This window comes from Culex quinquefasciatus, chromosome 2 (assembly GCF_015732765.1).
Source record: "Culex quinquefasciatus strain JHB chromosome 2, VPISU_Cqui_1.0_pri_paternal, whole genome shotgun sequence".
NCBI classification, from domain to species: Eukaryota; Metazoa; Arthropoda; class Insecta; order Diptera; family Culicidae; genus Culex; species Culex quinquefasciatus.
The window spans coordinates 33661041-33677981 of NC_051862.1; the positions used below are offsets into that span (position 1 = coordinate 33661041).

Sequence of the window (16941 nt, forward strand, 5' to 3'; positions counted from 1 at the left end):
TTTATTCATAGTATTTCAAAGTTATGGAATTTTTCAAACGTGTATTTGCTCTGATAATGAATGTTTCAACAAAAAATAATAATAAGCTGTTCTAAATATTATTGCTCGAGTTAACAATTTAATTTCAGAGTTGATCGTGATTTTAAACCACTAACTTGAATTCCTCCCTCCGTGAATTTATGATTTCAAGTTCAAAGTCAAGTACACGATTAATGCCCACCAGCCGCGTCTACAAAAGTGGAGTAAAACACATGTTTTTCGCTAGCTTCCCAGTTGTTTATTTTAAAGCTTTTTTCTGCAACCCATTCAACATTTTAATTCATAAAGCAGTCAAACTTGCGTGACGGGGCTTCGTCGGGGGCTGGTTTGGGTTTGAGCTCCGCATACCGTGGGTAAATGTTGTTATAGCAATTTAACGCAATTTTGCTACAACACTGTAGCTAAAAATCACGACAAACCGCTTTGTTGAATTGCTGTGACTTAGTCTAGTACAAACAAAACTGTTAGTCGTTGGGTGGTTTTTTTTCTAGCTGTGCGTTGTTTTTCACGTGGATTATTACTGTTTTCTGTTTACTTTCAATTAAAGGGTTACATAAATGCTGAAAATCACAAAATTTCGTATTACAGAAAATTTATTGAATCCACTAAAAAGAATATTTTCAGTCACTCCTGAAAGTTTCATGAAGATATTACATGATTAAACTGAGTTAGAGACGGTTTTAAGCTCAACATTTTGCCGAGCGAAAAGCGGACTGTCAAACTTTCTGGGCGTTTTTCTCGAACGGGTGTCACGATATCTCGAGATGGGATGGACCAAATCAGCTCAAGACATATCCCGTGTGCATGGCGAAGCCTAATTTTGAAATTTTGCTTTTTTTTAATTCTATAATCAACATCGGGTTCGATCCCAGAAGGTCCCGGTGGCAAATTTTGAGACGAGATTTGTCTGATCACGCCTTCCGTCGGATGGGGAAGTAAATGTTGGCCCCGGTCTAACCTAGAGGTTAGGTCGATAGCTCAGTCCAGGTGTAGGAGTCGTCTCCCTGGGTCCTGCCTCGGTGGAGTCGCTGGTAGGCAGTTGGACTCACAATCCAAAGGTCGTCAGTTCGAATCCCGGGGTGGATGGAAGCTTAGGTGTAAAAAGAGGTTTGCAATTGCCTCAACAATCAAGCCTTCGGACATCAAGTTTCGAGTAGGAATCCCGTAATCGGGAACGCCAAGGCAATGCTGTAGAGCGAATAATTTGATTTTTGAATCAACATCTGATGATTATTTGTATGAAAAACACGAAAATATTTTTATCTTTTTTAAGTTTTTTGAAAATGGGCCTTCGTCATGCACACAGGACTGGTTTAACGAGTCTTCACCAACATTTTGAGCTGATTTGGTCAAGGCAGTGATAAGATATCGTGGCAGTTGTGTTTTGAAACTTCTAACTTCAAATATTTATATCTCAGCAATGATACAACCAAATGTCTTCTAATTTGCTTTTAAAATACATGAAATTGTATATTTTAATGCCCTGAAAACAGATTTTAAGTAAAATTAAGTGTGTGCTTACACTTACCTCTGATTTATTTGTCGATTTACATGTATGTAACCACTTAACGTAAAACTTGGAACTACAAGAATTACCCTCAAAAACAACCCCACCCCTCAAAATAAAGGCGCTCATATCGATTCAAAAATTTCACAGGGTGTTCTTTGCCTGAAAAATTTAGATCCGTAGTTGCGTTGGTTGGTACCCAAACATCGCTTTAATTTCAAAGTTTTCGTAATTTTAGTGAAAATAGTCAATTTCTCCCCTTTTCGTCATTTCCGATGGCGCGTAGAAAGACCCAGTTTTTATTTTCATTAAATCGTATCACGGAATATTTAAAACAAAACTTCACAATTTATTATATGATTTCTGGAGTTTTTTTGAAAAGGTCCAATAAACCAAATTTCCAGTTTTTGCTTTTTGGGTGTTTTTGAAACCACCTTGAGTCAGGGGAATTAAAAAACACCCAAAAAGCAAAACCTGAAAATTTGGTTTATTGGTCCTTTTCAAAAAAAAAACTCCAGATTTGTAAAAAATTTCGAGGAATCCGGTAAACATATTTTCAGACATAGGCTCTTAAGTCCCGAAACCGTCAAAACATCATTTTAAGTTTTCATACGACCTTTTCAAATGTGGATATGATATTTGAAACTTTTTTTCCTCAAAAGCCTATCTAATGCCCTTTCATTTGCGTCCAAGACAGCTAAAATCTGTTAAAATGGCGCGGATCTATGATTTAAAAAAAGTTTTTTTTGGGAAAATCAACGAAAATGGCAATTTTTTGGACCACCCTAACGCGGCATAGGTCACCCTAATGGCCAAACAAAAAAAATATGGGTCTAATTATTTCGGCCAAGGAACCCCCAGAAAAATTATGAGCCCGATCGGAGAACTTTTTTTTTTTTTGAACCATGCTGTTTTCGTGGGGAATTGCTGATAATGTGTATTTTCACTTTATCATCTAAAACTAAGATAATATCACATTTTTAACATGGTATTTTTTCAGATAAATTTTTATCAGGTTCAAGTTTTCACACATTTTTTAGGTAAAATTAATTAGGAAAATGGTAATATTCAACCACCAAATTTTCCAGCTTCTAAAAGACAACTTTTTTTATCATTGAAGCAAAAAATGAAATGATCAAGGAAGTTGTTCTCAAAACTTCTGCAAAACAATTTGTCAAAACAAATTCTATCTATTTAGAATTTGCAAATTGAACGGGATCAGGACTGAGTTAACCATCCAAACATACGAGAATTTCCCTATCTTGCAGTTGTCCTTACCAAACTGGTGTTTATTATTTTGTTGGTGTCTTCGACAAAAATGTACGTATTGTCATGTTGAAGTCAATGGAGTCGGGTACTTTTTAAAGACCAAGATTAAAAGTTGTTAAATAGTCAAAGGCTGCAGTTGGAATCGGCAAATAATCAACAAGTGAGTTACAACAACAAAAATTTTATTTTTCAGTAAAAAGCATTTGAAGGACATCCAGTAAACAATTTAAGGCATTTTGAAGTCGATCATTCATACATTGAACGAAAATTGATCGACAAAACGGCTTTGTTTACAAAAGGTGATTGGGACTTATCTTAAAAACTTGAAAAGAATTAACTATACGAAAATACCTGATTTTTTTAATTAGAGAATTGAGGTAAATGTATCATTTGCAAAACGTTCCTTACCAAACGAAAACGTTTTCACAGGTTATTTACAAACTCCCATACTCGATTATCAGAAGGCCTTGGATTTCCGAGCTTAAGTATATTCCATGAACTACGCTAAATTGATTTAGAATTTTAAAATCCAAGATGGCGCTCAAAATGGCAGTAAAAACTTTTAAGAAACGCATTTTTTATGGTAAAGTAGAGGTGGGCAAAAAAGAGCCGATCTTCTTAATGAGCAAACAAATATGAGCGGTTCCAAAAAAGATCGGTTTTGTCCACCTCTGGTTGAAATAGATCCCCCAACGTAAACCGACGATTCAGCTCTCAAAAAGACTTCAAGCGCATTTTCTCGTTTTTAGTTTTTTTTAAATAATTCATAAATATCCAATAAAAAACTCAAAAATCCCATCATTCTTAAAAACAGCCTTTCATCAAAATTTTGAAAAAGAGCGAAAGAGCTGTTCAAAAGAGCCGCTCTTTTAATGAGCGAACGAAGATGAGCGGCTCATAAAAAAACGGTTTTGCCCTCCTCTAAAAGGCAATCAACTATTCAAATTTGACTGAAATGGGGTCGCAGAACTTGAATTTGATGCTAAAAGTAAGAAAATTAAAAATACGAATAATTGAAACATCGGATAATCGAGTCTGGACTGAATGTGAAAGAATGCAATTACCTGTAAAGAGATGTCAATTTTAACACTTTTTTTTTGTAAAAACAAACAAACCAAACCGTTTAGCGTTCCGAGTTATTATATAAACGAGATTTTTTAAACTGTCTAGTTACATTAATTTACAACATGGGTATTTGCAAGCACTCTACTCAAAATATATTGTTAAGTTTGTGTTTCAAAAGTTTATTTTTTATAAACATAATATAATTTTTATATGACGCCGCGTATTTTTCTAAATTTGATGATTGACAGTAGATAAACCTTTTGAAATATTTAAAGCAAACATATGTCGTTTTCTGTTTTTTATTGATGATGCTGATCATTGTTTAAAGTTTGTGAAATTGCTTTCAATATTGATTTATTTCAAGTGTAATTTATGACTGTAATTGCACGGTCACCGAATACCGCCCAAACCACAGCGACCAGCACTTGGAGGGAATTACAGTCCACTTAAAGAACTGACGCATTTGCCTTCCCATCTGAAATCCCCCTCTGCAACTCAGTTTCCAACCACATCTAATTTGCATTTCGCTGATGCGTGATTTCTTTCCGTTACAAGCAATGAAACAAATTACACCGAATACTGCACTGAATGACGTCAAGTGTAATTGAAAAAGTAAAAAAAATGCTTAAAAATACAAAATAAAATTACTCTATCTCTGCTCGTAGTCTGCTACACTAATCTATACACAAAACATTTCTCAAATTAAAATCGCTTGCATACTAATTTGCCTTGCGCTGAATTGCTACTACTCTGCCCGTACACGCCTCGTGCCGTGGAAAACCTCTCCGTTCCCGCCCTGTTGATCTTGTCGAGCGCGCGCTTCTGATGAGATTGATAAGGGTGATTTTGTGTCCAGTCATGGTTTAGGGCGGCAGCAGCAGTAGTAGCAGCATTACGCTGATCAAAAGATTTCACCTTACAATAGACGATGAACCTTCTCCTGTGGCGGTCATCGGAACGATTAGTGTGCATTGTGCTCTACGGCTACGTAGCCCTAACTACTAATACTGACTTCACTTGATTCCGATCACTGTGTCTGATTTTGTCTGATTGAGCAAAACAACTTGCGAGCCCTGTATCTAAAGGTTCACCGAGTAGGACTTTTCCCGTCGGAAGAGGAATCGCTGGAAAATGCTGCTGGATTTGGCACCGTCGTCGCGTTGAGCGTCGTCAACAAAGTCGTCGTATTTCTTCTTCAACGCGAGGTTTTCCGGGCCCCAACTGGACAGCGGTCGGGCGGCCCGCTTGATTCGGTTCCACAGCGATAGGTCGCTGGGTTGGGCGAGAACAGCGCGGATAGCCAGGATCGGCAGCGGGAGGATGGCGGCTGCGTAGATGAACCAACCGAGAACTGAAATGGAAAATGGTATCGTATTGTTATTATATGTCTTAGAGTAGAATTTTTCAAATTCCCAAATTTCACCATCAAAACAATCTAATATGAATCTGCAAAGGCAGCATTGGCAGAAAATATTTTCAACAGAAAAAAAAAACCAAAAAAGTACCAAGTACCAGAAATTTTTGTTTAATATTAAACAAACATATTTATTTAAAGATAAATGAACAATAGCCGATTTTATTCTTTGTATTTCTTGATTTGGCTCAAACTTTTTTGGGACCTTCCATATAGCCAAAGAAGTCATTTTCTGTCATTGGTTAACCATACAAATATATATACAACTAGCTTTTCCCGGCAAACTTCGTTCTGCCCTTTTTGGTTTCTTGACGTTTTAAGTTTATTTGCTTATTCAGCCTCCTGTGATTAAAATTTGATTTTACGCAACTTTTCCTATACAATCTGCAGATTTCCCGGAATCGGTTCCAGAGTGGCCAAAGTTGTCACTTTTTGGCGTAAGAACCTTCCTTGGTCTTATAAGAACTCAACGCAACAAAAAGCGCCTCGATCCGACGCTCCGTATTGAACTGATTCGCGTTCGAACAAAACTTACGAAATTTTTTACATATATAGATTTTGGCAGCTGTTCATACAAAAAAGGGAATGTAAATATTTGAAAATCTGTAACTTTTGAAAAAAAAAATGTCTGGTCGATTTTTTTTGTCGATTTTTTATTTTTTTTTAACAATAGGCCGTTGCAAATATTTTTTGAAGTTTATGTCCCTCGACTCTGACCAAAGTCGAGGGGGGGGGGGGCAAACAAATAAAAAAAAATAAAAATTGAATTTACGAGCCACGGTATTAACATTTAAATGAAAAAAGTGTTTAAAAATGCATAATACACCTGTCCAGTTGTTTTGCAATCATTAGTTTCCAAAATACCTAAGTATTGACGAAATTATTTTTTTTGCCAAAAATAAAGTTTTTGCGGTGCTGTACATTGGAATTTCATAAAAATTCAAAACATGTTAAATCCAGCTCAAACATGCTAAATATGATTATCAATGCAGAAAAATGCGTTTTAGATTGTTTTCAGTTGATTTGACTTTTATTTTCATTCAAATTTTGAAGCTTTTTGAAAAAATATATTTTTGCCCCCTGATTTTTTGGACCAATTTTGAAGGGGGGGGGGGGGCGACATAAACTTTGAAAAATATTTGCAACGGCCTAATCAATTTCTCAAAATCTATTTTAATGTGATTTTTTTATAATATGTTTAAGGGGACAAAAAACCGCAATTTTTGAGCCATAGAGAAGTATGGAAAAAAAATTGCCGCAGAGTTATTTTTTGAAAAAAAAAATGTGTTGCAGTCGACTCTCTGGCTGTCGATCTTCTCGATATCAATATTGCTTCAGCTGTCAATATTTTTTTCAGTCTCGATCTATAATTTCTAGAGTAAATTTTCAAAACAACATATGAGTCATGGGTTTCCTATGCAAATAGAACCTTTTGAAAAATTAATCTAAATTTGATACCTCCTGCTCTCGACGGTCTCTTCAATATCGACAGCTAGATTTCCACTGTATTTGGAAAAATGAAAATTTTGGCCAAAAACTTATTTTGGCATCAATTTTAATGTAAAATCAAATTTGCAATCTAAAAGTACATTACAAATTTTTAGATAAAGTGCAACGTTTTCAAGATAAAGCCTCCTTAAGTTTAATTTTAACTGAAAAATTCAAATAATTAGATTTTAAAAAATAGTGTCCATGACTGACTATTCCTGAAAATATTTTCAGAAAAATTGGACCTGATAGTTGGAATTGATAGTTGCTGAGATATTGGCATTAGATAATGTGGGAATGTTTGAATGAGACTTAAAAACTTCAATTTGAGAATTTGATTGAATGAATGTATGTTTTAATGCTAACGAGGTTTTTCTTCCTTTTTTGTGAAAGTTTTCGATCTTTTCAAATATACAGTAATGCTCAAAGAACTTTTTAATTTGTTATTTTGCCAATTTCATTTGATATGTTGAATTTATAAATACTTCAAACATTTATTTTTATAGGCTTGATATCGTAAGTTAATAAAGAATCGATTTTTTTTAATAAAAAAAATATAAATATTGAAATAACAAGCCATAGTTTCAACATTTGCAAGGAAAAATAATTTTAAAATGCATTTTACACCAGTTCAGTTGTTTTGCAATCATTAGTTTTCAAAAAAAATGTAAGATTTGTCGAAAACAAAAACAAAAGCGAAAAAAAAAACAATTTTGCGATAATAACTCAAAAGATTTTTAAATCAACCCAAACATGCTAAAAATGATTCTAAACGCAGAGGAATGCATTTTAAAGCTATTTGAACTTTAATTTACATTGAAATTTTGAAGTGTTTTGAATTTTTTTTGTGCCCCAAGATTTTTTGACCCAATTTTGAAGGGGGGGGGGAGGGAACTTTAAATAAAATTTGAACCAGCCGAAATCTCTACGACTTGTTTTGACTAAGTATTTTTTTTAAATTTTGCTTGGTTTTACAGGTTTTTGGTTATATTTTGAATGGTTGCTTTTCATAAATTAGTTTTTTAATGCGAAAAAGAACATTTAGAAAGTGAAAAAACCCCAAACTTTTTGTCTATATCAATAAATGCTTTGCTTTACTTTTTGGCTAATTTTCACATAAGGAAATGATTGAACACGTTTAATATGAATCTTAAATTCAAAATAAAATCAAAATAAAATAAGGAAAAGAAATTTTGGTACACTAAGTTTTTACTTTAAAATCGTGTTTAATGATATATTTTGCCGATTTTTCCTGATATTTTTTATTAAATTAAATATTTAGTGAAATTGTATCAGGAAGAGCTAGAGAAACATTGCGGCATGAATTTTCTGAATGGAATTCAGATAGCAGTATTTGTAAAAGTCCATAGTTAATAAAATAATTTACATAAATTGCATGCTAATTTTGTATTTTCCAATGTTTTATGTTATCATTTTTTTTTGTAATTGTCTGCTATACAACTTTGTAGAACATTGTTATACTCTTAAAAATAACTCTGCAAAATTACAAAAAAAAAAGGTTATTTTAAAATTAAAACTGTTATTCTAAATGAAAAAGTGACTATCCTGGGTTAGTGTAGATTCGAAAAGTACATAAAATTTCCCTTAAAACTACATGTTCCTATTTTTTTACATTTTAGTAACAATAAATGACAGAGTTAAAAAATGTGTTTTTTTCGACGAAAAATACGTTTTTTCAGAGTTTTTAGTACTCCAAATCGAGCGTCCAATTTTACATAAAAGTCCCTTTGACACCAAATTTCCATCTCATCACCATGCTGCAAATTATTGAAAAATATGTCTTTTTCGCGTGTCACGTTCTCCGTCACAAGATATCAAAATTCGTGAAGTATTTATAAATTCAACATTCGTAATCAGGGATAAAAGTTACCACTGCTGTGTGAGTACCATATCAGTTGCAATAAATATTTTAAACAATTTGAAATCTTAAAAAAGTATCGTTGAAAATAAAAATTAAAACAATTAGAAAAAAAGGTTCGAGTGGTTATGGCAAGCCATTCTAAAGTATTAATCAGCAAGAAAACTGTTATTTTGTAACCGTTTTCTCTAAAGACACTAGAATCCCGGAACCCCCTACTCACCGTGGAACCCTGTCGCGATCCGCTCCGGGGGGTTGCCGGTGGCGAACGTCAGCAGCAGGATGATCGCAATCACGATGGGGGTGACGTACTTCCAGCACACGCGCCACAGGATGCTCGTCTTGAGGCCCAGCATGAAGTCGATGTCGCGGCAGATCCGCTGCACCCCGTAGATCCAGCAGAAGCATGCCAGCTCGGCGACGGCCAGCGTCAGCGTCACGAAGGTCACCCCGTAGTAGTCGACGTACTCAATCACCCGGGAGCTGGCCTGGTGGGAGGAGGGGCAGAGGTGGGAAAAACGTAGATTAGATTTTGAGATGGGCGTGAGGGGTTTACAGTTTTCACTTACCGGCGTAATAAACAGGAACCCGGTCGAGAAACCCAGCGCGCTGATCACCAGCACAATCTTCCAGTTCTTCAGCCCCGGAAACTGGTCGCGGATCGCGGTCACCACGCTGGTTATGATTCCGGTGTTGCTTCCGATGCCCAGCACAAACAACATGAAGAAGAACAGCACCGCAAACAGGTTCGGCACGTGCTCAAACTTGGCCAACGCTTCAGGGTACGTGATGAAGGTCAACCCGGCGCCCGGATGGACCACCTTGGTGTAATCGGTCTCGCCGGTCACCACGCCCAGATGGCCAATGATCGCGAACACGATCCCACCCGAAAGCAGCGAGGTAAAGGTGTCGGTCCACGAGATGATCATCGCATCGCGGTAGATGTTGTTGGAGAAGTTGTTGAAGGACGAGTACGCGATCACTCCTCCGAAACAGATCGACAGGGAGAAGAAACACTGCGAGACGGCCTCCTTCCAGACGTTCACGGTCAGGAGTTTATCCCAATCGGGGGTGATGAAGTAGAGCAGTCCGTTCCCTGCTCCTTCCAGGTTGAAACAGTACACGGCAAAGAACAGCATCACGGCGTACGGGAACAAAGCCAAGAAGTAAGAGATCTTCCCCGATCCCTGAATTCCCTTGATCAGCATGAATGTTATGCACACCCAGATGAACAGCAAACAGAGCGCCAACTTCCAATCGGGCAGACCAATCTCGTCCCCAACCAGATAATCCTCACCAGTCACCGACCTCGTGTAGAACAGCTCCGCCGATGTCTGCACCGGAAGCGTTGAGTTCACAAAGCTCGACTTGCCCATCGAACTCGACGAGTTGATACAGTTGACGTCGGTCCAGGCCGGGTCACACGTGGCCCACGGAAGTTCCGCGCTGAACGACGCAACAAAGTAGCGAATGGCGACCGCGATGGTGGCCGCGTAGTACGAGATTACGATCGACATGGCGATCATCTGGCCGAGGCCAATACCTGCAAATAAAAAGAAGGAAAGGGAATTAGTTGCAGGATAATTGAAAACAGACAGCAGCGGTTTTGGTTCCCACTGGATGGGGCTGATTGATCTACGGGCACGTGACCGCCACATGGAATGCAATTTGTTTCTTTCCCAAGTGTATAGAATGGAAATTACAGTTGCAGTTGCAGTGTCGTAATGGTGATGGTTGACTGTCAACGGTGATATGCTTAATCAAACAATTTTGTAATTGTTGGGGGTATACATTGAAGCAAACGTTACGCAAAGATTCTGATGAGATAATTTAGTGATAAATCGATGCAGTTTAATTTTCTGGAAGGAATGGAAAATTCCAAGTCAAACAGAAACTTGCAAAGCTTTTCTTTAGATTGAAATTTGCTGTGACTAAATTATGATTACAAGCAAACCCCTTATGTCAAAAATGTTATGTTATGTTATATCAAAAATTTTGTAATTGTCTGCTCTACAACTTTGTAGAACATTGTTACACCCTAAAAAATAACCTTCTGGGTTAATGTAGTTTCGAAAAGAACATTAAATTTCTCTTAAAATGACATGTTCCACAAATGTTTATAGTTGAGTAACGGAAAATGGCAGAGTTTTTAATTTTTTTTTGTGTTTTTTTTTTCGATGAAAAATACGTTTATTTCGGAATTCAGACTACACCACCAAATCGAGTGTTCAATTTTACATATAAGTCCCTTTGACATCAAATTTCCATCTCATCACCGTTTCAGGCTGCAAATTATTGAAAAAACGCCTCTTTTTCGCATGTTCAAAAATGAAAGGGGTCGTTCCGCCCCTCCGTCACGAGATATCAAAAAACGGACCTCGGATTTGTGATCAGGGACAAAAGTTACCCCTTAAGACAAAGATTCACGCAAATCGAAGAGGGATCGGGGCAACTGCTGTGTGAGTTGGCGGAGAATTACCCTTATTTAATCGAAGTTAAAAAAATAAAAGCATTGGGAAAATAAAATTTAGAAATTGTTTGTTCATATTTCCCCAAAAAAAATATTTTCTCTTATTTTTTTTAAATGAAGTAGCAAGCAAGTTTCTCAAAATTTTGCAAAAAAGTTGTTGATCTATCTAGAACATATATACTAATAAGATATCAATTCAATTGTTTTTATTAGAAACTAATAACGAATGATACATCTTGTACCCTCACTGACAGTAATTTTATTTTAGGGTAAGAGATTGTTAATGGTTTTGCAACAAAATCTGTTCTGATTTTCAAAAATATGTTTAACAATTTTTTTCTTAACTTCCTTTGATACTAGAAATTTTGAAGAAGATTCTTCAACAATTTCATAAATTCTTGCAACTTTTCAACAGATTTCTTTGGAATAATTTTGTACAATCAATTGAAACTTAATTAATAAAACATTTCTGAGGTTTTTAAAAGTCCTATAAACATTTTAAATTACGGTTGTTTCAGAACTTTTTAAAAGCTAAAATAAATTTAATTAATTATACATAGCATAGCATAGCATTTATGTCTACCCGTAGATTATACATTTTATTTATTATACCATGGAAAAACTCCAGATATTTAAACATGCTCCGGAGATATGTTTTTCATCAATTATTTTTCCATTTTCACTTGATTTGACATTTTTAAATTATTAAAAAAATAGAATTGAATTTAACATATTGATTTCAGGATTTCTTGGAATTAAAATATCTCTTGAGATTATAAAAGCCATGAACTTTTTTTTATTATGACGCTCTATGTCAACGACAATAGCTTGAAATTAAATTTGAATAGGTCTAATTTGCAATATTCATAACAAACAAAGCAACATTTCGAATGCTTTTTCAAGTCTAAAAAAAAAACTCTTGTTCAAGAATTAAATTGCAATTTTGAAAATATACTCTTGAAATGCGAAATGCTGTGAAAATTAAATTTAAAAATACCTAATGACGGAAAAGTTCTCCTACACAAAATATTTTTGAAAAACTGAGAAAATTTTATTTTTTTTTTTCAATTTTTGAAAAATGAGTCTCTGTGTTGCCAAAAGTTTCAACACGCGATTTCTCGAAAACTATTGATTAAATTTTCAATGGTAGAATTGAACATTTCTAAAATTTTCTGCTTTTTTTCTTTGATAGTAGGTGAACAGCATCTAATTAACGCGTGCCTCTAATGTTGCCATATCAGCACTTTGACATTCAATTACAGCTCATTAAAAGCGATTTCGACTGAAATCGAGTGATAAATAGCTCAATAAGAAGTGAGCAAGCAAGTTTCTATCAAAAGTTATGCAAAATTAGTTGTTTGAATAGTGAAATTAAGCAAATTGGATGGAGTTAGCAGCGAGTGCTTAACCAGCCAAACATACGAGAATTTCCCCTAATTTTGATTTTTTTAAATCTATCCAGTTATTTAAAATAGTTTAAAATGAATAAAATAAATGTTTTAAGACCTTTCAACATTCTAATAATTAAAGTTATTTAAAGGAAAGAGCAGAAAATTTAGCAAAGGTTTAATTCTAGTTTCTCTGGTAGCAGATTTTACACCATTCTAAAAACTAAAGCAAAAGATTTTGCCGTTTTGAGTCTTCTTAAACATATGAAAAAAAAAATGAAATTTTAAAAACCACGTATTTTGAGAGTTCAATTTTTAGCGATGATGGCGTATAGAACAAATCCTAGCTTCTTAATTTTATTGATTTTTGTGAAGAATTGTCGGAAGTGTAATAAATTTTCAATTTGATTCCAAACTGTTTCGCTCTTATTTAATTTTACAACATAAAAATCCTCGAAAGATCAAAATCACTCGTTTTCGGGTTGTTCTCAAGCCTTTCAATAATTTAATTTGAGATTTTTATGAAACAAGTTCTTTTATTTCCTCATGTTAAAGTGAGACATTTGCCTAATTGGTTTTTATTTTTGCTTAAAATCAGCATACAAACATGCGTCATGCCATATAGAAACGTTTTTTTACGTTAAAAAAATAAAGAGGAATTATTGCATATAGAATAAAGGTTTTCGTCATAATTGTAGGTGTAAACATAATTAAATCACATAGAATGTAAAGCTAATTTCTTTTTAAGGAAGTGTTTTTTTAAACATTGAAAATTAGGCAACTGCAATTATTTTTAGTTTATGCCACTCCAACCCCTCTTTCAAAATCAGCCCTAAAAATCAAGGGGCTAAAAAAGTATTTATTGCAATTCCGTCGTAAAACAACTTACATTTGCTGTCATTCTCTCGAACGACGAAAAGCCTTATTTTTTATACCAAAAATAACAGAATTGAATAGTAACACTTTTAAAAATGAATGCTGGAAAGTTCTCATTTCAGCACTGAAATTAATGCTGAAAGTTAACTTAAAAAATCTAGTTTTTTTCCGTGTACCTATTTTTCCTGAATACTTGTAATCATAACCTACAATTTGTTGATCAGATTATCCGTTTTCAAGATACAGGATTTTGAATATTCACAACTCGCAAAATTGTATGGAGCCTTGTATCGAAAAAACAAATGATGCAAAACGACTTTTTGAAATAGGAAGCATGGAAAAAGTGGAATTAAAATAAAATAAATACAAAAAAGTGTTGATTTACAAAATAATATCGAATTACTATGCTTTCAAAATTGTGTTATTTTTTCAATGTATATTGCTTCTGGAATCCTGGGATCAAAATCTTTGTTTTACTAAAACTTAAATATCAATAACATTGTATAAAATGATTGACAATTTAATTGAGTTTTTTTTTAGGAAAAAAATCAAACTAATTTTATTGTATTTCAAACAGGCCCATGTCTTACGCAAAGCACATGTAACATTCTATAAATAATTCATTCATAGCACTCTTCAGAAAACTAAGAACATCGATGTTCCGTGCTTGAAAAAGAAAAATCACGTTTCTCTCATCATATCATTAGTATGATTGCGATGATAATTTCACTAATAAATGCACTTTTTCCATCCTCCTCAATTACTACCTCAACCAAACAGCTGTCCCATCATACCGAGCCACATTCCCAATCTATTTCAGCACACTCATTATCATTGCAGGCCCGATCTCATTGCATTCCTCCGACCGATCGCTCCAGTTCTATCACCTACGGGGTGTCCGGACAATGGGCACTTGTCTAACCAGCTACTTAATCTATCTTTGCACCTGCACCCGTGCCCGACCAGATATTTACACAACCGTTTAGACACCACAAACCCAACCCTTCGTCGCGACTCAATTACTTAGGTCTAATTTGTGCCTGTTCGACTCGACTTCCACACAACAGAAAAATCCGGGGATTTTCGTACCTCTCATCAGCGGGCTCACGTCGTACACCTTGACGCTGCCCCGGCTCGAAAACTGCCCCATAACCATCTCCAGGTAGTAGATCGGTCGGCCCACGATCAGCAGGACGATCAGGTACGGGATCACGAAGGCGCCACCCCCGTTTCGGAACGCCGTCGAGGGGAACTTCCACACATTGCCGAGTCCCACCGACATGGCTATGCAGGACAGCAGGAACTCGGCTCCGTTGCTCCACTTTTCACGCTCCTCCTGAGGCTGCTCCTCAACGTTGCCAACCGTGACCGAGCCCGGGGGTCCGGAACCGTTTTCTGTGACATTGTTGTTGTTGTTGTTGTTGACTCCCGTGGAGTCATCTCCGACGAATGACCTGTTGACTACTCCGGCCATGGCTGCTCGAGTTCGGGACTTTGGAACACTCTTGTAACTCTTCAAATGCTGTAATTCCCATTCACGACCGTTTCACAGATCGTGAATCAACTTTTCACTCACTTTGATGTCACTGCTTAAAAGTTACGCGTCCTGACCATGTTATTCCCCCTTTCAGTATCACATTTGTTCAAACAGGGAAGTTTCTTCCAATCACATTACTTCAACCTTAATTGGCAATCACTATAAAACCAAACCACAAAACCCGCTCCCAACACACGAATGACTAGTTTTTTGTTAGATCAACAATTAACACAACTCACATTAAAAATGTCTTAATTTTCTGTTAAGTGCACTTTGCGCGTTCTCGGCGCAACTCCCGAACCGTTCTAGGTGAACCGCGTGCGATCAGTGAATTCGTTCGTTCGAGTTGGGCCGAGGGTTTATAAAGCCTTCCACAGCAATAAGGCCGGCGATGATCGACGACGATCATTCGTTCGGGTAGCAGGTTGCGAATGTGTGTGCGAGTGATCGAGTGCAGGTAGATCGACAGCAGTGGTGTTTGTGTGGTGAATTTCGGGTGAATCTGAGTCGGTAGGGAATAATGTTGTTGTCCAGAATGACGACATTTGCGATGGAAGAGGCTCGGTTTTGGGTTTATCCAATCGGCGTTGGAACTTTGCAAAGGGCAGGGGTTCTAGGTACGATAGAGTTATGAAAAATGTCGTGTTAGTCGTTTTAGGAATTATGTGATTTGTGATTTCTCTTACAGCAAAAAAATACTTATTTTCAACAGAATGAGTCCGTTTTGGACAATTTTTGAAAGTATTTGGTCTTAAGGCTGGTACAAATTTTATTTAAAGTTTTTGTTAAGCGGTACTGTAATTCACAATTCAACAATTAGGTCGTTGTAAATATTGTTCAAAGTTTGTGTCTCTAGGGGAGAGTTGGAAAATTGCGCCAGTTGGATGCTCCTAAAAATAAACTTCAAATAATCCATCAATGCAACGGCTCAAACATTTTTCATTTTCTTCAATTCAATTTTAGAAAAACCGAACAATCGTTCTCTACCATTTCATTTATTGAAATCTAGATTTATATCGCTGAGAAAAATTAAACGAGTAAACTGCCCATGTTCGCATAAATGTCCCATATGCAAAAATAGCAAGCTGAGAAAAACGCATTTGAAGTTTGTCTCACACATAAATATACATGTTAAGTTTTCGCGAAAAAACTGGATTTCCTCCTAATTTCATAACAAAGTACTGGATGTTATAGGCCCTTTTGAAAGAGCACACGATTTTGAACCAAACTGCATCAATAACTCAAAAACGATGAAAATGCATATGAGACATTTATGCGATCAAGGGCAGTGAAGCGATATTGATATTGATTATCTGAAGTTTATTTTTTCTCTTTTAACGTTTTTTTTTAATTTGGATGATTTTTGCGGGCTTCTCATGCAGAATGCACATTTGAATATTCGAAAATCAGTATCTTGAAAAAGGATTTTCTGATCAACTTGTTGTCTTCGGTAAAGTTGTAAGGTGCGACTTTTCATAAAAAAATAGCTACAGTTGAAAAAAAGCCTGAAATAAACTCAGAATAATAAATATTTATTTATTTCGAATTTCTTAGGGAGCCAAAATGACTAATTTTACGATTCAGTTTAGGAAAGTAATAGAGGAATGTTTTTTTCTTTAAAAAAAATTAAAATATTGATCATATCAAATAAAAACATTATCAGATGCAAAAAATAACATTTCAAAATGACTCTACAATTTGTTTGATAAGGGCACCTATATAGGCATTTTTATTTAAAATTATCGATTTTTTTTGCAATTTAAATATGTTTTAAGAAGAAAAATTATACTCATTTGGAAAATGAATGGTGAGAAATCACTTTTTTGATAAAAGAAATGAAGGGATCTTGGATTTAAAAATTCTAAATCATTTTAGAGTAGCTTAGGGGTCATACTTATACTCAACAATAAAAAAAGACAACGAAATTTCTTTTTCGTGATTCGATTATCCGAAGTTTTGATCACCCGAAGTTAAAGCTTTCGAATAATCGAGTCTGGACTGTGAAGTAA

General features: G+C 35.5%; 1 protein-coding gene across 1 annotated transcript; it reads right to left on the reverse strand.

The window, feature by feature from the left end:
* Positions 1-4457: 4457 nt before the first annotated feature.
* LOC6053085 (sodium-dependent nutrient amino acid transporter 1) lies at positions 4458-15276 on the reverse strand. Its single transcript, XM_038256039.1, has 4 exons — positions 14485-15276; positions 9231-10204; positions 8885-9149; positions 4458-5231 (listed from the first exon to the last, which is right to left on the reverse strand). The coding sequence occupies exons 1-4, from the start codon at positions 14867-14869 to the stop codon at positions 4960-4962; spliced, it is 1896 nt and encodes a 631-aa protein (XP_038111967.1). The 5' UTR covers positions 14870-15276; the 3' UTR covers positions 4458-4959.
* Between the last annotated feature and the right edge of the window lie 1665 nt (positions 15277-16941).